General features: G+C 43.1%; 1 protein-coding gene across 2 annotated transcripts in view; it reads left to right on the top strand.

Annotated features, from left to right (window-relative positions):
- PPP2R2A (protein phosphatase 2 regulatory subunit Balpha) overlaps positions 1–21,524 on the top strand; it is a 66,642-nt gene that overhangs the window by 38,197 nt on the left and 6,921 nt on the right. For both annotated transcript variants that reach the window (XM_019556560.1, XM_019556559.1), the window contains exons 3-5: positions 9,726–9,823; positions 18,894–19,059; positions 20,044–20,156. In XM_019556560.1, the coding sequence (XP_019412105.1) occupies positions 9,726–9,823; positions 18,894–19,059; positions 20,044–20,156 (377 nt within the window). The remainder of the gene's footprint in view (positions 1–9,725; positions 9,824–18,893; positions 19,060–20,043; positions 20,157–21,524) is intronic.

Raw genomic sequence — 21,524 nt, 5'->3', positions numbered from 1 at the left:
GAGCAGGGCGTGGGCCATGGCTGTGTTAACCCTCATGTTGTTGCCATTCACCTTGCTGATATGTCTGCGAGAGGAGGCAGTTTGATTTTCCTTGACTTAGAGTAATCATGATGATTGATTTCTGCTTTCAGCTCACAGGCTCAGGATGAGAGTCTGGAGAGGATTTGCAAGTCATGAACATGTTTGTACTGAGCCAAAAGAAGTGCTTATCGCCTTGGTGGGCTACACATTGCACATACCATCTTGATTACCATCTTATTTTGATTTCTTTATTTTGATTTCCATGTGACCTCAGTAGCCAAAATCCAACAAGCCACTTCAGCTGAAGATGAGTATCTTACACCATTTTGAAAGCTGGTTGGGACTCAGTTGGGCATAACATGGGCTTGTTTTAAGCTGTTTTTGATAAACTAGACAAGTAATCACACCAAGAATTACAATGGAAGGTTAATGTTTTCAGAAGCATTAGTTTTTTTGCATCTCACTTTTTGTATCCAGACTGAGATGCTTTCAGAAAGTACTGAGCATCTGCTCTCTGAAAACTGTTCTTAGCAAAAAGGTTAAGATCTAATGGTGATATTGCTGGGCTAGCAATGACACTAAACCTATAATGTGGTATTTTCAGGCTGCTGTTAGCATGCAGCATACCTGTCTAGTTCCAGGAGCATGAGGACCAGTGTTAATAAAATGGTGGAATGGGAAAAAGGATGCAGAAGGAAGTGGAAGCTTACAGAGGGTTTTTTTGTGTTGTGTTGTGTTTTGTTTTGTTTTTTCTCTCCTGTCCTGTTTCTGCACCTGCCAGCCCCCCCAATATCTAAGACTGAAAAATTCTAGAAAACGGGCTGGTGAGAGCCTCAAGGTCATCCAGTCAAATCTTGCTCTTCAGCACAGGATACTCTAACAGCTGCTTAAACTTGCGATGATGGAAATTATATAGCTTCTCTGGTTAGATGGTGAGGAAGGGAACAAAGGATGATTGGTAATGAAAGCTGTTGTCTATGTGGAGAGTAGTTTCCTGTCTGGGAAAAGATTGAAAACACTGGCCCAACTTTGCTAAGAAACAAGTAAGATTGAGTATAATGGAAGTTATACAAAATGGGAAGTAGCTATTTTTCCTCCCTCAGAACAGGAGGCATTCAGTGAACAAGTCTAAATTAATCAAAGGAAGTGATTTTTTGCATGGTATGCTTACTTGTGGAGGTTGCTATCACAAGATAGAATTGAGACATTTAAATTGGTGATGATTTGTATGGGGGTAAAAAAAACAGGAAAGTTTATACCTTTTTATAAAATGCTTTTCTGTAAGCTAATTCTTAACCAATGAATATTAGTAAAAACTTGTCCATGGGCAAATTGTTCCGTAGTTGTCCACTACAGAAGTTCTTACCTCTTGCTCTGCAGCATCTGTAAAAGAGGATATTTAACTAACTCTTGTTCTCTGATGTGGGAGTTTTGCCATAGACTTGAATGGGATTTTATCAGGGGATGGTCTGTTAGGACAGTGGTGCTCAATGTTCTGGCTCCACAGGCCAGACCAGTAGCGTGAGACCACTCCACGTGGTGCGTGACCCTGCGTACTAGATCTGGCTATGCACTGGCTCTACCGTGGACTGCTGGCCTGCTGTGCAGGATGATGCCAACTGGCCCATGGAACCAGAAACTTGGCAGCAGGGGAATGGCAGTTATCGCTGCCATTGCTTACTTGCCACCAAATTTCCAAATCCATAGGGAGCCCATCGGCTGGATGATATTGCTGTGCAGGCTGTATCTGGCCTGTGGGCTGGAAATTAAGCTCAATTGTGTTAGGAGGATTTTTCTGTTCTTTATTCCTGTGAATACCAGACTTGGGCTGTTACTGAATCTGCTGTTTAGCCAGTCAGTAGGAAGGCCCCCAAGTGTAATTCCTAACTCGGCTCTCGGGGAAGGAGGGAGACAAACGCAGTGAAGGAAAAGAGGTAGTGGGGGGAAGAGCAGTCTTGGATGCAGGACTGTTAAGTAAATAAAATGTGAGGCCTTTTCTTATTGACCCTCTTGAGTTGCCTGTTCTCAGTTGTTATTGGTGTTTTTGTTTTAGTGTAGAAAATGAGCCAGTACTATCTTGCCTTAAAAAAAATGGTAGTCCCATACCAACTTAATGAGCAAGAGAGATCAGGTCACTTCTGTTTCCTTTTTAGATTTGGGAGAACTCTGCTTAAGCTATGGTGGGAAGAAAGAGCAGGAAGTTAGGTGCCGTGGAAGAGTCCTCCATTATACCTCTTCATGACAGCTGCTGCAGGGGACCAACCTGGTGATGTACGTTTGCCTGTCCTTTTTTAAGATTTTTAGTTAGCAATCTCTTGGACTTGCTTTTCACCTGTGCTGCAAGAGAAGGGAGGAAATGCTAGTTTCTAAAAATATACCTGCAAGTCAGTCAGTGCTAGCATTCCTTAATAATTCTAGGTTGTAATAACTGGCTCTTGAATTTCTTGATTCACTTAATTGAGATGCATGAATTGGTAAAATTACAGGTTTGCTGCTCAGTTCTGTTTGAACAAACCTGCAGTAAACCTCTTGTATTTTCATATCTATCTACCTAAAACTACTGCTTTATTATTTAAATGATATTTGTCCAACAGAAAGCATTAGTAGCAATCAGATTATTAGTCTGGTTTTGTGTTTCATGTGAAAGTTAATATATAAGCAATTGATAATCTTTCTAATTGGAGCATAGAATACTTAGGCTAAGCTGCAGCTTTCCTTTTGAGAACTTCTGTTAATGATCCTGCTAGAGCTGTTACGCTATTGTGCATTAATATCCTAATTCAGTAGATGTGAATAACATGATCAGTATCAAGTTTTTAAACAGAAAATTGCATGTAAGAGGGTCTGTTTTGGTGTCACGTTGGTGTACCAGATAAAAGATGACATCAGTTCCTCCACCGGGATAAAGTTCTTGGAGATTTTTTTTTTTCTCACCAATGCTTATCAATCTCGTAGAGATCAGTGGTTTTCAACCTTTTAGACTCGAGGCCCACCTCCAGAACTTTTATAATTGAACAGCACCCCATTTCAAAAGCTAACTTATTTAGAGAGCTTATCTCCTTGAAAAATACTGGACAATGGATCAGGGGAACAGCCAGGCAAGGACTGAGTCTCAACCTGTGCTAATCCGCTTGCAGCCTGTGAACTCTTCTAAGGATTTCCCATCGCCCTGGTTGAGAATCACTGTGATAGATCTGCTTCACAATCTAAGGCTTTTTTTTTTTTTTAGGTATAGAGCACTGGGCTGGGACTTGAGAGAGATGGATTCAGTCCTTGACACCTACAGATTTCCTTGGACAAATTAGTTCATCTTCGAGTTTTTATTCCTCTATTTTTAAGAGTCATAGCACTTGCTTACCTTGTTATAGTGATGTGAGAATAATGCAATTACTGAGGACTCCAGTACCACAGTGGGGGGGCGGGGGGGGAGGCACATAAAAACCCAGATGATGATGATTTCTGTCCTTTGTCTTCATCAGAATAAAGTCTTCCTCTTTCCTGTGCTCTGATACTGCCATTGTTTTAAAAAAATTGCATCATGATTTTAAAGATGTCAGCATGTATCTTGCTAGTGTCAAAAATTAGTGCCCAGATCCCAGGAGAAGAAAAAAAGAGATGTGGTCTCTTAAGGGTGGGTGAATTGCAGTGTTCATTCAGCGACTTTTTACAGCTCTCTCAGCAGATTGATGCTGGTTTTTATCGTATCCTTCAAGGAACATCAAATATGTACAGTTCTCAGTGGCTGTTTGTATCTGATGCTGGTGTTTGAGGGTGGAGGAGAGAGCACTTGTATGTTCTCTGCAGTAAAATGTTACATATTTCTGACAGGCTTTGGTGGTATGGGCTCAATAGATCATCAGCACTCCCTCAGCCTCAGATTTTTTTCCACGGGACTGTTTGCTTGTGGCACGGATCATTTCCAAGCTCCTGGGCAGTGGTAAGAGGAGCCCTGTGTGATTGCAAGACCCCCACCTAGAGACTGTAGCAAAAAATAGCATGCACAAAAGGGAGGAGGCAAGAAAAAGCAGCACGTTCTGTAGATGCTGTATTGCCCATTGCAGCACTGACGGACAAAAATAAGCCTGCCTGTAACTATCACTGGGATTGTAATTACCATTTTTAAGAAAAGGCTGGTACCCATTTTATTTGGCAACAAGCGTGTTAACACAGATGAAAATACACAAACGAATCAGTGTACTGCGGAAGATGAAATGCTTCCCCTGTCAATTCTCAAACACTATTAAATCCACTCAGTCCAACACCAGTGCCTTGATGTCTGCCTCTTTCTTTGACCAAGGTATGGGAATACAGTATTCTTAACGGTGAGTTTATTTGATTTAAAATGCTTCATTAGTTGCTTTGCTCTCAGTTTTGTTTTATGTGGAATATGAAGAGTAGCTGTATTTTAATAGGAAATTTTTTTTTTGCTCATCTGAGTTCATGTTTGTTTTGCTCGTTTTACAATGAATAGCTCATTTATGGTATAAAAACATAAAGGCTTCTTAGAAGCATCTTCATTTTAAATAAGAGTTGTTTTTCTGTTAAGGTTGCAAATAAAGTGGTATTTCTATTATTATTTTTTTTTAATTCAGATCTAAAATGGTCAAATAAATTGATCTGTGTTGTCTGGGTAATAGAATGATGAAACTGAAGTTGATCAAGCATTTCCAGTTTAAGTCTCTTGTCACTATCAAAGGAGCATGCTGTTTTTTTGTAGAGTGTGGGGATGCTAGCACTAAAACTTCATTCACTGGGGGTTCATGCAGCTGAATCTGTAAACAAACCAGGAGCTATGTCTGCTTGAAGGCTACTAGTCAAACCACTCACTCAGATACTACACAACCCCTCTGAGGGACTAGGCATAAAAACTAAAGTGAGAGACATGATTTGAAGAGGGAGGTCTCCTTTGTGTAACTGCCTGACAGAGAGCGTTTAGGGTTAAAATGTAAGCAGTATAAAAGATAGGTGTGAAGCTATCACAGAAAACAAGCAATTCTTTTTCTTTCTTGGACAAAGACTGTAACAATCTCCTATCGATTTCAGATGAACTATGTTCAAAGGGGAGTGAAATCAAACTAACTTCAGATTTTTTTGTTTTGAGAAAATGTATCTAGTATGCATTTATTACCTGCCTTGCTGTTCTGATCAGCAATGTATGCTAAGTTTCCGGTAGCCTCCAGAAAATCTTGTAGCAAGTTTTGCTGTTTTTTAAGGTGGGGAAATAGAGTTGGGTTATATGAATGCTCTTAAACTGCAGGAGGAGTCAGCATCAAAGCCAGGACTGGAATTGGGCTTCTAGATCTCCTTGGAGTGCTGCTCCCTCCCTCTCCCTCCTACCCCCCTTTGCCCTTTGCTCAGTTAGAGATGTGTGTTTGGTTCTTGAAATGTAATTTGGGTTATGATGCTAAATTATTAATATAAAACTAAATCTACAGCTCTCCAAGTCACTGGGACCACTGTTTGTCAACTGATAAAAAGATCAGGCTTTATTAGTGATTAGTGGCCTTAAGATTTCACAGCTAATTAAGTACTTTCCTTTGGAATTAAGCTTTTTAGTGAGGGTGAAGGTAGAAGTCTTTTCTCTTTTCCAGGCAGTCTTCACCCAAACTAGATGGTGATTGGAGTTTCCTGTTCAAAGACGAGCTGCCAAGCAATTACTTATGTTAAGGGGAAAAAAAAGAACGACTAGCTGAGATCTGCTAATAAAGAAAATATGATTAGATGCTTTGCATTTAGTACCTTTGAAAACAGCCTTTTGGGTAGCTTATTACTTGCTTATGTTTTGGCATCTAAATCATCAGATGCAGCATTTCTTTGCTTTTTTGCTCATCCCCTGTGACAAGTCATCTACCTAGATCATCACAAATCCTTGTTCTTTAAAGAAATTTCAGATGTGAACATTAGGGAGAGGCAGGCAATACAAGATGCTGGTGACTGGGAGTAACTGGTATTTTTACTTTATTTTTTATCTTAACATTTTATTTTTACTCCCCCCCCCCCCCCATAAAATGTGTTTGTGAGGGGAGTATTTCATTTTTTTTGATGGGCCTTCATCTCTGTGTTTCTTTTTCTTCACGATGCAGAAGCTTGACTTCTTAAAAATGAGTCTAAAAATAACACCTGCATATTTAACTTTGATTCTGTGAGTGAAACATTTGAATCCTGTCTCTACTTGTGTATAATTCTGATGAGATGTAGCATGTGCTCTGCTCAGTTCTGCCCTCTGTGGCGATGGATGCTGCACACTGGAGAGCAGTACTGAGTGGTGGATAGCTGACATCCTCCTATACATGCCAGGAATCTGACTCTGCATCTTTTATCTCAATAACGTGGGCATTTTGCAGCTCAGTTTGGCTTGCACGTCTAAGCTGTCTTTGCGTTGTGCAATTTTAAGACAGCCGTCTATTCTTGTACTGCAGTTGATAAAAAACACGGCAGTTCTAAGGGAACTCAAAGGGAACCTCCCAACCTTTTGAAATGACATCAGGATGATTTCTGTGTAACATCCAACATAGCCTCTTTTAAGTTTCCCATCTAAAGAAAGGGACATTTTTTTTTTTTTTTTTTTTGTTTCTCTTAAAATGAAAGAAGCTTGTCACTGTGTCTCTGCTGTCTAGTGTCATAGCACTTATTTCTGGCCTGACTCCTGGCAGAAACCCTTGATATTTTAAGGCAAGGCGGTCTCTGCTCAGTATACAAGTTAATAGCTCCTTAGATTGTTTAAAATATAAAGCAAGAAAGAAGAAAACATCCAGCAAAAATGCCTGCAGTGCATTGTCCCATCTGCATTACTTCAGTAATAAAAAATGTAAAGACTTTTTTTCCTGCCTGAAAATAGCTAACTTTCTGATGAAAAAAATCTGTTTCCTAGTAGCTGCTCAAAGATGAGGTATTGGCAGCCATTGTTAAACTGTTTCATAGAAGGTACAACGCAGCAAAAAAGGTCTTAGTTAGACATGTTTATGTCAAAAACATAAACAGTAACATTTGCTCTATTTGCAAAATTATCATCTGAAAAATGAGTCTGGATTTGTTAATTTCCAGAATCCATAATGGAAAAGCATATTCTCGCTGTCTATTTATCTTTGTCATCTTTGACCCTGTACAGTACATATATTTTATTAATAGCTACTTAGGAGATTCAGAGCTTCAGAGATATGTTGAGTTAAATTGAGGCTTTATATGGCAGTGGTAGTATAAATGTAAACGTGATCATTTTCCATTAATTAAATTTTCAGTCTAATTTCCATTTTGGTAAAGGAAGCAAAGTGTAATGCTTCCTTTATGCCTATACAGATATTAACATTAGGCATGTCATAACTCATGAAAACAAGTATATGTGGGTTTTTCTTTGCTAGAAATTTGCACAAGTGAATCCATCGTTGTGGGCATTAGACTTAATTCTTCTCATAGGTATGACATTTGCATTGCCTATGCAAAAATTGGCTTCTGCTTTATGTTGTAAGGTTTTGGCCTTAGAGGGATGATTGGTTCAGATCCCTATTCAGTATGCACTGTATTATTACACATACTTGTCCATTTTTCTATAGGACTGTGTAAAACAAAAGACTCAGTATATTTGGCAGATGAAACCCCAGTGTAATATTGGAACACTAGCAAATAGCCCATCAAGAGTGACGGGGATGGGCAGGGACAGAAGCCTGTGTCCAGTCCCCCTGTCCCTTTGGACATGGCATGGACTGTTCCCCACCTCCCTCCCTGCTGCTTCCAGGGCCTGGGCCTTGCCCCCCTGCTCTGTCCCCTCCATTATGGCGGCGCTCCAGTCCCTGCCATCCCCCTCTGCTCCTCTGGCCTTGCCTCTCCCTTCCGGCCCCTCAGTTCGCACTGTCATGGTGGCACTCCACCATCTGTCTCTGACTGCGAAGAACACTGATTGGCTGCCGAGACAGCCAGGCAGAGTGCGAATAAAGCATTACGGATGGACGGGTAGATGGACTAAGGCTTTTATAATATTAGAATTTTCTTATTTGGGAAGTGTGTGTATGTGTTTTACTTGGGTGGAGATGCTCAGATGCCAGCATCTAAGATGGGAGCAGGCAATATACAGCCCATGGACTAGATTCGATACGTGGAAAGACTTTGGCCCACAGCAGGTCTGTTGGTCCCATCTGGCCCATGGCATATCCCACCACTCCCTGGGGATGCAGCAGGGCAGGGGCAGCTCCATAGCCAGACTGCCTTTCTAGGCAGCCCAGCTGGCAGCAGCTCCTTCCAGTTGCCACCACCACTAGCCCCAGCCCTGTGGCTCTGGTGGGGACCTGCACGCACAGCCCTGACCCGAACCTGCTTTGCGCCCGCTCCGGACTCAGCCTGGTGGAGTGGACCAGCAAAGCCCTGATCTTGGCATGCCCCCGCAGCTGCTCCGGACTCGCCTGCCCACGCTGAGCAGTGGGAGCAGCTGGGAGAAGCTGCTGCTTGGCGCAGGGGGAAAGCATCCCCGCCCCTTCACCACTCCTGGGTCCTCGCTGCAGCCACCTGGAGCCTGCACCCGGACTGCCCTGTGGCTCCTCTGCACTCCCACCACTGCCTCACTGGTGGTACAGAGGCAGTGGTAATGGTGGCTGAGAGGAGCTGCAGGGCAGCCTAGGTGCAGGCTCAGAGTGGCTGCAGCAAGAAGGGCCTGACGGGTGGGGGGACACTTTTTCCCCCACACTGAGCAGCAGCCTCTGCTTGGCTGCTGCCATTGCTAAGCATGGGTTGATGGTCCAGAGCAGGCACAGGATGGGCTGGGTTGGGTCGGGTCTGTGTGCACAGGTTCTGGCTGGTCCACTCTGGCCAGGACGAGTTTGGAGTGGGCGTGGGGCAGGCAGGAGTCAGGGCTGGGGCTGTGCACTGTTGGCAGTGGTGGGAAGGAGCTGCAGGGCGTGAGGGCTCCAGGCTGTTGCAGCTTTTCAGAACTGCCTATGTGGCCTGCAGGCCCAAATAATTGCCCAGCCCTGCTCTAAGGAATGCAAGGAAGCAGAATTAAAAACAACTACCGTCAGATTAGGATCCAAGTTCAAATAAGGGTTTCTTTTAGTATCTGTTAAAAATAAAAAACAATCCTCTCCTATCTCTCTATCTCTTTGTGCATTTTTGGATCCTAATCTGACGGTAGTTGTTTTTTATTCTGCTTCCTTGCATTCCGTAGATGCTGGTGTTCCTCCATCCTAGTAGAACAGTTCTGCCCAAAGTTTTCAGATTTGACTCGTGTGAATTAGTTGGATTTTTTTATGTGAGTAATGAACATGGGCCCAGTTCTTGTTCCTAAAAATGATCAGTTGAGGTCTACATGTGTCTAGAGCTTAGGAGTAACTTAGCTGCTTATAACAACCAATAACCCAGTATGTCTGAAACACAGTAGTGAATATCACTGAACCTGGATTGCTAACATTTTTTGTCCCGTGGATGAGGAGGAATTGGTTTCTAGTTACTCCAAAGATGCTTTGCTGTTCTGTGGTTGGTTAGAAAAATCGCTGTTCCTGGCCTTTTTTTCTTGTAAGAGCAAGCAGTTCTGGATATTTGCCTGTAGTGTATAATTTTACCAAAGCATTTTCTCTCTCATAAAAATGAGATTAACTTGACAGGATTCATTTTCAGAAAAGTTGGTTCTTACCTAGTTATTTATACCTTCTTGACTCTTTGGAAATAGATGAAATAATAACTTACGGGTTCTTCTGTTTTTCTTTTTTTTGATTATGCAGCGGATATAATTTCTACGGTAGAATTTAACCATTCTGGAGAATTACTAGCAACAGGAGACAAAGGAGGTAGAGTTGTCATCTTTCAACAGGAGCAGGAGGTAAGTACCAATGGCTTAAAATGAGTAATGTTAAAATCCTTCCCCTTTATCCTCAAAAGACCTTAGAAGTGTGTAACAGGTTGTATGCAAAATGTCCACTTGTAGAGCCACTTATGGGGAGCCCCTTCGAATGGTTATTAGGCACAGATGGTTGCCCTTTGAAGATGCACTAAAACCTGTGTTAAGGATTAGCTGAGAAATGAGGATTGGCCTGAAATGTGTGAGAGACCTAAAATGTCCCTTTCCACTTTGATATCAATCAGAAAAGGCTACTTTAAGGTTATGTCAGTGTTACTTTCTTTACAAGCAAATATCGCGGTAATTTAGCAACAGATATTTTCTTCCAGCCACACCTTACAACCTAAAGATCTTAGTAAGTTCACTTTAGTCCAAAAAGTAAAATGAAGTGGCCATGGAGCTCCGGAAGCGGTGCGGCTGCTTTTACAGTGAGGGAGATCGGACTTGCTGACTGGTGTCAAGAGGCATCAGGCACCCATGCCTTAATTTAATTCTCTTGTCTTCATAGCTTGTGGTAGAAATTTGGATGTTTAGGTCTGTTGCAAAGCTTATCCTTACTGCCCTATAGTTAGCTAACAAATCATTATCCTTTCAACAGACATTACCTCTAAGTTAAGTCTCATGTAGACTGTTGTCCCTGGCATCATGGCTCACAGGACCATTCATTTGTTGGATGTCTTTCCCTCATCTGTGAAACATGTACGACTTAAGCCTAAAGGCTTGCTGATTATTTAAACATATAAAGTAGCACTTCAGATATTCATCCTGTGCCTCACTTCAGATTCATTACTGAATTCTGTGGAATGGTGTGTAAAAACAAGCTTAATCCATTGCAGTGGACCCTGTTTTGCCATTTGCATTAGGGTCTCACAGTGTCAATGTATTCTTAAAAATAGTCTTGCAGTGGAATTGCACTGCAGTTTAGATTTTAAAATACTCTTTCCTGAGGAGTGAGAAGAAGTCACTTTGTACAAATTATACAGTACGCAGATTAGTGAGACTGTCACTGGTAAATTAATCGCAAGGGTTGAAGTACAGAAGGATCCATTCAGAAAAAGGATGGAGCCCGGTGATTTGGAATAATTCTCAAATGAATGACATTAATACCTTTTTTTTTTTTTATACAGCCTTTTATTTTTTACCTCAAAGTGTTTTACAAACACTAATAAATTGGTCCTGCCATCATTCATCCAAGGTACTAAAAGTAGTAGATTTGGGAACTAGAAGACTTATGGCATGAGCTTTGTGCTGTAGAAGCTGTGCCAAAGACCAAGGGAAATATTTAATCTATTGGAAGATGTATAAAACACTTAAAAGCAACTAATAGTGATAACTAATTACCAGTAGTGATAGTCTTAAGGCAGAACTCTAAGTACCATGAGCACATGGAAGGAAATATATGGAATGTAGGACTAGAACATGTTGTGTCAAACACAGGATCCCTGTAGTTTTTTGAAGCCCTAGGTTTTTTTATTATTGTGCCAACGGAACAGAGCAGGGCATGCAAAAGGTGCCAATCGGTGTGTGACATCCATGTGGTTAGGATTATCTCAGTATAATTTTACCCAGAAGTGAATTGTGCTCCATGCTATGAAAAAATCATAAGTGCACCCCCCACCTCCCTTCCCCTCCCCTCCCCTCCCCCACAGCCCTTGCTGATCTGTTCTGGGAAAAGTTCCTTCCTGAGGCTTTATTGGATGATGGGTTTATTGTAAGGACAGCAAGACCCAACTACTGAAGCTGAAGCACCAGTGCATCCTGCCCGCTTACACTGTAGCCCATCTTCAATACTGTGTTTCTCAATACTAGAGAAAGGAGGTGAAGAACCCCCAAAAGCAAAGATTAGGCATTCAGGAGATGGGGAATTTGTTTTGGCCTCTGTAGGCAGCCAGCAGAAGCCCTGAAGCATGGGCTCGGTTTTAATTCAACTTGGTTGAAGTAGTCTAATACAGTGGAAGCATCTAATAGAAGCATTGTAGAAGCTCAGGAGGAAGGAAGGTGAACAAGGGAAGGCAACATAATCCACAAAGAGTTGCTACAGCTCCTTGGGTTGCTCTGTCTTACTACATGCACACAAACTATAATTCTGCGTCACCTGAATGAAAGCATGTCCTTCAAAAGACATGAGGCTTGCCCAAGATATCCATTGATTTTGCAAGCCAACCTCCCAAAGCAAACAGCACCAGTGCTCAACTTTCCCTAATGACACAGAGGTTGTCTTGGTTTGAGACCTCTTTCTCTAGCTTCAGCCTCTGTCGTGTGATCCTACCTGCATCAGAGATGAAGTCAAGAAGCCTTGCGCCACTGGGCACCTCATTGTGTTCTGCAAGTGGTCCACACAGTAATCCAGTCTCCTGGCAACACCACCTGGAAATACTGACGAGTCAAATGCCAGGCCTTATCCCAAGCTTTAATGTCTGACTCCAGAATCACAGTTGTCCTATCAGACTGTCCCTTCTGTGATCTTGAAACAACCTTGCATGAAATGATGCCTTGATCGATCAGTCTTTCTTATGATTTTCCTGAAAATACTCAACACCCTCCAAGTTTCAGGGATGTTGGTTGTAGTCATGTTGGTCTAAGGACATAGGCAGACAAGGTTCTTTGGATAAATGTGTTATCTTTCATTAGACCAGCTGAATAGTTGGAAAAATTGTTCTTTGCAAGCTTTTGGGCACAAGCACCCTTCTTCAGGCATAGGGAGTGTCAAACACCAGCCCTCCCATACCTGAAGAAGAGCTTGTGCCCAAAAGCTTGCAAAGAACAATTTTCCAACTATTCAGTTGTTCTAATGAAATATCACGTTTACCCAAAAAACCTTGGTCTGACATACTCATGTGTTCATAACTTTTCATTCTTTTTTGCTGCTAACATATGCAAGTTATGTATCTATTCCTGCACCCATGCTGTTTAATTGATGCTGTTGGTATACTCAGTAGCTCCACTTTCCCTAATGATACCTGCTGCCCCCCAGGAGACCTGCCTTGAGGCATCTTTCTCTGTATCAGGTATACAGTTTAATTTGTGGCTCAATTTAAAATCTGCATACTTCAGATTTCCTATTTTAGAGATTAAATAATCACATAGCGTTTTTCCAGATTCTGAGCAATAGGACTGACTATCCAATAAAGTAGGCTTCTTACTTACCTTCAACAGAATAATGTAGAATCTCTTGATTTAGGACGCTTTTGTTAGCTCTTTAAAGATAAAGCAGGTCAATGTCAATCTTGTTGTCTTTGCATGGTTCTACTTCGGCAAGTCAGTGCATTCATATTAAAATAGGTAGTCTTTGCATTTTTGTGTGCGCATAGCCGTTGGCGAGGCTTATGATTAATTTGTTTTAACTAGCAAAACATTTTCACTTCTGTTGTATTTATTTTAATAGGATGATTATGTTCAGATAGTGAAGTTTCTGAGATGTGTTTGGCTGTATGTTCAGATTTTTTCTACTTAGTTTAATAGCTGACAAGTCGGGCAGCTAACCGTTCAGTCAGAACCAGAGATCAAGCTGCTCATCACGGATACTATTGCAAAACATCTTGCATGCAAACAAAGAGAGTTATTGCAAAGAATCTAAATTTGACCTTACAAAATGTGATTTTTACATTCTGAGACAGTTGGGGAAGAAGTTGCAGCATACCAAGTAAGCAGAATTTTTTAAAGGGGCCTAAATGAATTAGGAGGATGCATCCTGTTGAAAGCTAATGGAACTTGTACTTCTTAAATTACTTAAATATGCTTGAAAATCCCATGCAATGCATCTAGTCAGGATACAGGATAAAGGACTCCTTGTTATCCATTTAGTGCTAGCAATATACAACATTTGCGTGGTGGACTTTGTCTTTATAAGTATTAGTCCTCTTGTTGTCTGGTGGTGGCTGCGGACCGTCTTAAAGGCTAGGAAGGTTAAGTAGAGCATTTGACTCAGAAGTTGTAGAGGGTTTTGGAGTTAGACCCTGGGAATTCTTGGTGGCACAGTTGTGTGTTCAAACCAGCTCTCTTCAGAGAAAGTAAAATAACATTTTCTTCTTTCCCTAATTAATGGTCTTCAGCTAAAGCTCTAGTAGTGTTTTAAAGGTCTACCAAACTTAAAAAAAATACTTTTAGACTAATGTAATTGGGGGTGGGGGGTGGGAAGGTTGACTTGAGTATCACAAAATGAGTCCATTTTTACCTTCCTTAAAGATGCTGTTTCCCTTTAGTACGTTTTCTAGTACTTTTGCTCTGTTTAGTTCTAAAACTTGTAACTCTCAAAAATATCGCACTACTTCCCTAGAGGATTTAGCCCACAGCCTTTGACAGTGCAGGGCCAACCTTTTTGGCAGGTGTGCCACAAATTAGCTCTGCACTCTGCCTAAGTAGCACTCCAGTCTCCTTTCCCTGCCTGATCTGTTGCTTTGCTTCCTTCCCTGTGCTCCCTGCCCAGTTTGCTGCTTTGCTTTCTGTTTTCTGTCCTAGCTGTCTGTCTCCCCTCTGCGATCTGCATGTTGCACACAGAAGCTGTCTGTGTCACTTTTATAGTGGCATCCATAGTGGTGCACACCTGGCCTATGACAACTTACTTTTGTTCAACATCTGAAATTGTCTTTGGCAAATAAATCGCTTCGGTCAGTTGGTGCCATCTAGTGGGGTTTACTTGACTTTTACTTGGGACAAAAAACTTCATAGATGGCAGCATTTGTTTGCTTGGACTTTATAACACAACATTTTGGATGTCCTTACTTCAGTCTTTTAATGACCTTTTCTTGCCTAACTAAAGGACTGAACAGAGATCCTATTTAAGAAGGTGAAGCTCAACTATATGGTGGATTACTATAGTTCTATGCTGTAATCTTTTGATGTATAGTAGTATATTTAGGCGTGGCAGAATTTGATAAATCAATTTTTATTTTCATCTTTTTATTGTTCTCAGGGTGTTTTTGAGAGGGCGGGGTTGTGCAGTAGTTTAAATTTTCAGGGTTGCATTCCTGGCCCAAGGTGGGAAGCTGTTCCCTATTCCCTTAAGGGTGAGTCCCATCTGGTAGGCACCAGAGCCTTGGTGGCCACAGCCTCCTGCCCCACTAGGCAGCTCAGCGGCAGTGGCTGGGCCCTAGGGGCACCCTTGCACACCCTGCCCTGATCATGCTGCCTCATCCCATGTTCCTAGAGCAGCCCAACCCCTCTGCGATTGGGATGGGGGCCAACTCAGTCTGGCGCACACAATCCTAGAGCAGGGGTCAGCAACCCCTGTTACGTGTGCCAAGTGTGGCATGCAAGGCCATTTTGCTTGTCACCCCACTGCCAGCCCAGGCTCTGAGCAGCTGCTGCCAGAGTCTTCCTGCGTTGGAATTCATGGGCTTGGGGGGCAGTGAAAACTCCAAAAACGGAGCTTGTAGGATTTGGATCTCACCCTCTCAGAAAATCAGGAGTCCTGGAAAAGGTCTCGTCTTTTAGCTTATTAAGAAATTGGGTTGTGCCTCAGGAGATTTAGATACCTTTCCCAGCTCTACACAAATTGTCTTTTTGCCTTGGGCAAGTCATTAAGTGTGTGTCATTAAGATAGACAAATTATACTGAGTTGGGGGCTAAAGGGACATAGTATGCATTTGTTGATTAGTCTTAACTGTTTCTTGCATCCACTAGTGACAGCTAACCTTGGCAGTTGTTTCATTCAGGGGCATACAGCCCTGGTTTAGCTTCCGCCTTCCGTGGGACAAAGTAGACGCACACAACTTACTATGGCTCTGGTGATGCTGATTTTGGTATAATTTGGTCTGCATCTTTATCTTGCTTTCTCCCATCTGTAGAATGGAAATAGTGCTTCAGTTTTATTTGAACGGTATAGATCAGTGGTTGTTAACAGGGGTACACCTACCCCTAAGGATACTTAAAAAGATCGTAGGGCAAGTGGGGGGGCTCCCACTGCTGCATGCACCCTGGTGAAGGCCTGAGGGCCACGTGCTCCTCCCAGACCCCCGATCTGTGCATGGGGCAGAGGCAGCTGCTGCTGTGCACTGGGCTTTGTGCACCACTGCAGCTGTCCTGGGAGCAGTGCAGCGTCATGTGCATCCTGCTGCTGGGCTGCACCATGCCCTGCCCCCTGCCTGCCTGGCGGCGGGATGCACGTGGCATTGCATCACTCCTGGGGCAGCTGCAGCAGCATGCAAAGCCTAGTGCAGCCAACTTTGCCTCGTGCACAGATTGGGGGAAGGGGGGCATGTGCTCCCTGGGCCTCCATCTGGGTGTGTGCAGTGGTGGGAGCCCCCCGCCCCCTGGATTTGCTGCTCAGCTCCGATTTCATGTCCCATGACCCAGCCCAGCTGAGACCCTATTCACACCAGCCCCTGCCCCTGTCTGTGTCCCACTCACTCCCTTACTGCGGGGGGGCCTTGATCTGCCTCCCCCCATAATTTCCCCTCCCCCACAGACTTGCCTGCTGGGGGCACACATGCTCAGCCCCTCCCCCCCAAATAATTTTAATATAAAGGGGTACATGAGCTGAAACTGAGACAGAAGGGGTACACTTGTTAAAAAAGGCTGAAAACACCTGTAGATAAATTTGCTTTGTGCTCCAGAATTGCACTCTGAGCACCAGTGAGATGGCCAGTAGCACAAAACTCGCAGTAGAGGTTTGAGTGCATGTATTTATACAATACATAATGCATTATGAAAATCGATTAAAAAAATAAAGTAAAACTCACTATAACACCTGGCATCTTTGGTTAGAGATGCTTGGTGCATGTGGACCTGTGTATATAATAAATCTAAAGAAGAAGAGGTTATCTACAGAAGAACTGTTGTATTAGTTCACGTAAGCATAGGTTATTCGAAAATGCTTTACAAATTGTACGTGTATAGTGGATATGATCCATGTATATAGTTGCATATGCCTGTGTAACCTCATGTACCCACTGAAATGCTGCCGTCTCTGTTGGAATGTGGCATCTGTTTATCACATGAAAGCAAGCAAATATGACAGAAGCCCCAGAGAGGAAATAATACTTTATCCACTTGACACACAGCACTAAGTTCCTTCTTTCTACAAAAGCCAGAATAAACTATAGGTGTGGCACAATACTCTGATGTAAAATTTTATTTTTAAGGCATTTCTTTTGATGCTCGTGGCTATAGTCTGATCAAAAAAAGGTCCAGCCTTCCCTTAAATTATAAGCGTAACATGCATGAGGAAAGCTTTACAAAAATGAAATAATTATGGGGCCAGCAGTGATTGTTCTAGAAGGTATTTTGGGGTGAGGCAAAGGGGGAAAAATCTGGGCAACAGTGGAGTCGCTCAATAGGAAGGGAGTAACAAGTTCACCGGTTAAGAGCTCATCATGCCAAAAGCACATGTCAGCTGCTGGCAGAGGAGGGGGGTGGCTGCACCCTCTGGAAGTGGGTGGGATTACAGACGCATGTAAGAAAATAAAATAAAACTTTGGACAGTTTCCACAAAATGAGGGTCTACACAATGATTGTTTTTGAAACTGTGCCAGTTGCTCCCTGGTTCCCATCCCTACAGTGGCAGTTGAAGAACAAGGTCCTCCAATACAAGAATAGGTTTAAGAAATTGTTGCCTGAGGCATGAGTTTCAGCAGGGAGAGCAGAATCTGCATAAGACTTGATGCTTCACATTATTCCAAGTTGCTTTACCATCTGTGAGAGGAGGCCTGACCAGCTCTCAATCGCATCTCTGACTTAAATAGTAAACCTGTTTAGGCTAGAGGTAGGAGGAGCCTTACTGTATTTTTTTTTTTCTAGGGCAGCTTTATGAAAGGGGAGCAAGGAATCTTTAGAACAGGAATTGGGACCAGTAAGAAACTGAGAAGCTAATTCACACAAACAGATCTTCTCTTCTGGCTTGTGCATTGGTTGTGTTTGACATTCCAGCAACTTGTAATGTAGCAGGCTAATCTTCCCCATGGTTTGCAGGTTTTATTTCTGAGGAGATGACCAACTGTAGGGGTCTGGTGGGATTTTAGTCCTGTTACAGAAGTATTAAAGCATTTGTATATGTTTAAGGACTTCTGGCATTCTGCACATAAGTCATCTTGAAGTTTTTGGGGGTTTTTTCAAGTTGCTATAGTGGCATGGAGGCTGACTTTTTTTTTTTTTTTTTTTTAATAACTATTTAGTAATTCAGATGATTGAAAGGATTATTCTCAAATTATACATGGTGATTACTTGGAAACAAAAAATGGAGGCGGTAAATGGGAATAAAAGGGGGTGGGGGTTAAGTCACAGTTTTACAAGCCTAACTGTCTTTCTGGAGCATCAAAAGCAACAATGCCCGTGTAAGGGTCTTGAATCTGAGAGTCTCAGAAGCCTTTTAAGGTGGATAAATCCTATGGCATCCATTCCACAGATTTGGAAAAATGGGATATCTCTGTGGTCTCTGGGTTTCTACACAAAGATGGGTAAAGACAAATAGTCTGACCATCAGACTCCAGCGTAGGTACGTTTTTTGCGTTTAACCCTCGCCTGTTATATTAGTACGCATTGGATGTCTCTACACGTATTAATTTCACACAATAAACTCTGGTGTAATTCGCACCAGAATTTATTGCTCCCAGGCACAGCATTTACATGTATACCCAGAACCATGGCAGGTTGGGCTGGGGCAGCATAGCCTTGGCTGGCAGAGGGCCTGGGGTGCCAGCCTGCCAGCCTGGAGCTGCTCTCCCCTGGCTGGATATACTGTGGAGGGGCTGGCTGGGGCATGAGGGTACTATAGTGTGGGGCTAGCTGGCCGGCAGCATCTGCACTGTAACATCCTTGTGCCGCAGCCCCATCACTGTCTACACGTGCATTTGGCCACATGTAGCTACTCTGCTGTAGGACAGTACTTATCAGGCAGCGCTATCCTACAGCAGAGTTAATTAGTTTACTGTGGCTTAATAGTGCTGCATGTGTAGACAGTGACTCTTTACTGAGGAACTAATTAGTCAGCTCCACAGTACAGCATCTTGTGTAGATGCGCCCATTGTACGTGCCGTGTATCTTGGTCAACCAATTTTCTGAAACAATTTTTTTTTTCTCTCTGGCCCCCCCCCCCCTTTTTTTTTTTCTTGTAAAGAACAAAACCCAGGCTCACAGCAGAGGAGAATATAATGTTTACAGTACCTTTCAAAGCCATGAACCAGAGTTTGACTACTTGAAAAGTTTAGAAATTGAAGAAAAAATCAACAAAATTAGGTGGTTACCCCAGAAAAATGCTGCTCAGTTTTTATTATCTACAAATGGTAAGGGTTTTTTTTGTTTGTTTGTTTGTTTTTTTATTTTAAAAAAATTTCAAAATGTATACATGGAGCCTGTGAATGTTCATTCTATGTCCCCATACAAAGCCCTACTATTTATTTCTCCTTGCTGCTTTTATGGCATGCTCAGCTCTCCCAAACATAAATGTGGCTTTTTTTAACTTAAAATCTTAAAAAATTATGACTCCAGTCTATGTATGAGATGCTTTATGTTAGGAGGAGAGTTTCTGCCAGGTCCTGTTGAAATCAACTTAGGTCAGTAAGGATGACAGTTATTAAATATCAGTTTACACATAATTAATTTATGCTTGGCTTAACTATCTCTAGGCATTCAGAATGTTTTTAATAGTAACAAAATTTTGTGGAGTGGATTGAACTAGTGTGAAGGATATATTTTAAAAAGCTTAGAAAATCCTGCAAAGCCTGTGTAAGGACTTTGCTATACACAAGATGTACTTTGGCCCATTTGAAGCAGTGCCTCCCATCCTCCCACTTAGATGTTGTTCTGATAACCAAACTCCTGTATAGCACCTTTATGCTATTCCTGTACAGGAGTGGGAAAGAACTATGTTGACAGAGTGCATTCTTGCACTAATATAACATCCTGTACGTGCATTTTGATGCACAGTAGCTTATTTTTACTGTGTGTTAAAGTGTCACCTAAAAAACCATGCGATGACACTAATACACAGTAAAATAGCTGGACTGGTACAGAAAGTGTTTAGACCCATTTTTGAGCTTTTTACTTAACCAGTTCTCTTGAATGTTAACTGCAAACTGAGGTATCATTCACATCTGATAAATATGCATCTTGAAGCACGATCTTTTAAGCTCTTCTTTAGGTGGGATCTAGGCAAGGTAATTTTAGATGCTTTGGAGTATGAATATTAGTAGCCTAAAAACAATGTTGTGAACAGACAGTGGCATCTAGACCCTTTATTTTAATCTTGAACAATGCTTTAATTTCAGATAAAACAATAAAGTTATGGAAAATCAGTGAAAGGGACAAAAGACCAGAGGGCTATAACTTGAAGGAAGAGGATGGGCGATATAGGGACCCCACTACGGTTACAACACTACGGGTAAGTAGCTTGTTTTAGCCCTCAGATGCCTCTGGGGCTCCCTCTGCCCCTGCCAGGACAGCTAATGATTAACCATATTGTAGTGTTTGGAACCTGAGGCAGACTGAGGTAAGTGGCTAAGGCAGGGGTGGGCAATTCTTTTGGGTGGAGGGCTGCTTACCAAGTTTTGGCAAGCTGTTGAGGGCTGCATGGGTAGCCCCACCCCTTGACAGGTGCCCCACCCCCTGGTCGCCACCTTGGGACCAGAAGTCCCACCTTCTAACCTCTTACTTTTGCCACCAGAAGTCCCTCTCCTTGGCCCTGGAAGTGCTCCTTTGGGGAAGAGGGTGTGCCATCTTAGAACCAGAAAAAACCTCCACCAAATTATATACTAAAAATCAAACGCCCATAATATATTTTATTTAATTTGAAAAAAATGATTTTGTCCTGATTTGTGTGCGATTGTGCTGTATATGTAGAAGGGATTGCATAATAGCTTAAAATGCAGTCTTACTGTTATATAGTGTATGAGGGGTGTGGTGGGGTATGGGTGGGTGTGGGTTTTGTGGGGATGTCTTGGATGTGGTATGTGTGGTATTTGTGGGGGATGTGATTGTGTGTGGGGGAGGATGTGGCTGTGGGATTTGCGGGGAAGGGTTTGAGGGTATGTGGAGTGTGCGTGGGAGCCCCCTGCATTCACCCCCCTGAGCTAGTCAGCACCCACCCCCACCCTGCAACAGCCCAGAGCCTGGGTGTCCTGGCGCTTCCCTGCTACTGCCAGCAGTTTATAGCCACAGCGCACCCTACGCTTGCTCTACACCAGCCTGGTACCTGGGCATGCAGTGGCAGTGGTGGGAACCAGCACGTGCAGCCACGACCCTGCGTGCTCTGTGCCAGCTCTGGGCTTGCCCATTGGGGCTGAGCAGCAGCAACTGGGCAGAAACTGCTGCTCAGTGTGGTAAAAAGCAGACCCGTCCCCTCACTGTCACCTGGCAGTTTTTGCTGCGGCTGCCTGGAGCCTGTGCTGTGCCAATTTGCCCTGAAGTTCCTTTACTGCCACCTCTGGGCTGCCCGGTATGGCAGCAGTGACAGTGTGGAGGTGAAGGAGCTGCACCACAGCCTGGTGTGGTGGCTGCAGCCAAAACTGCCTGGCGATGGCAAGAGGGGAGGGGCTGCTTTCCACTGTGCTGAGTAGCACAGTGTTGCTGGTGCTGAGTGCCAGCGGGTGAGCCTGGCACTAGTGCGGGGCCCAAGCTGAGCACTGGCAGCATGGGATAAACTGCTGCTCAGTGCAGGGGGAAAGCAGCCTTTCCCCCTCCCACTGCTGGTGCTTCCTGGGTCCTGCCATGGCTTTCCCTGAGTCCTACTGCCAGGTGTGACCCCCCCCCC

This window comes from Crocodylus porosus, unplaced genomic scaffold, assembly GCF_001723895.1.
Source record: "Crocodylus porosus isolate Cpor-Errol unplaced genomic scaffold, CroPor_comp1, whole genome shotgun sequence".
Lineage (NCBI taxonomy): Eukaryota > Metazoa > Chordata > Crocodylia > Crocodylidae > Crocodylus > Crocodylus porosus.
This window is presented reverse-complemented; position numbering and strand designations above follow the sequence as displayed.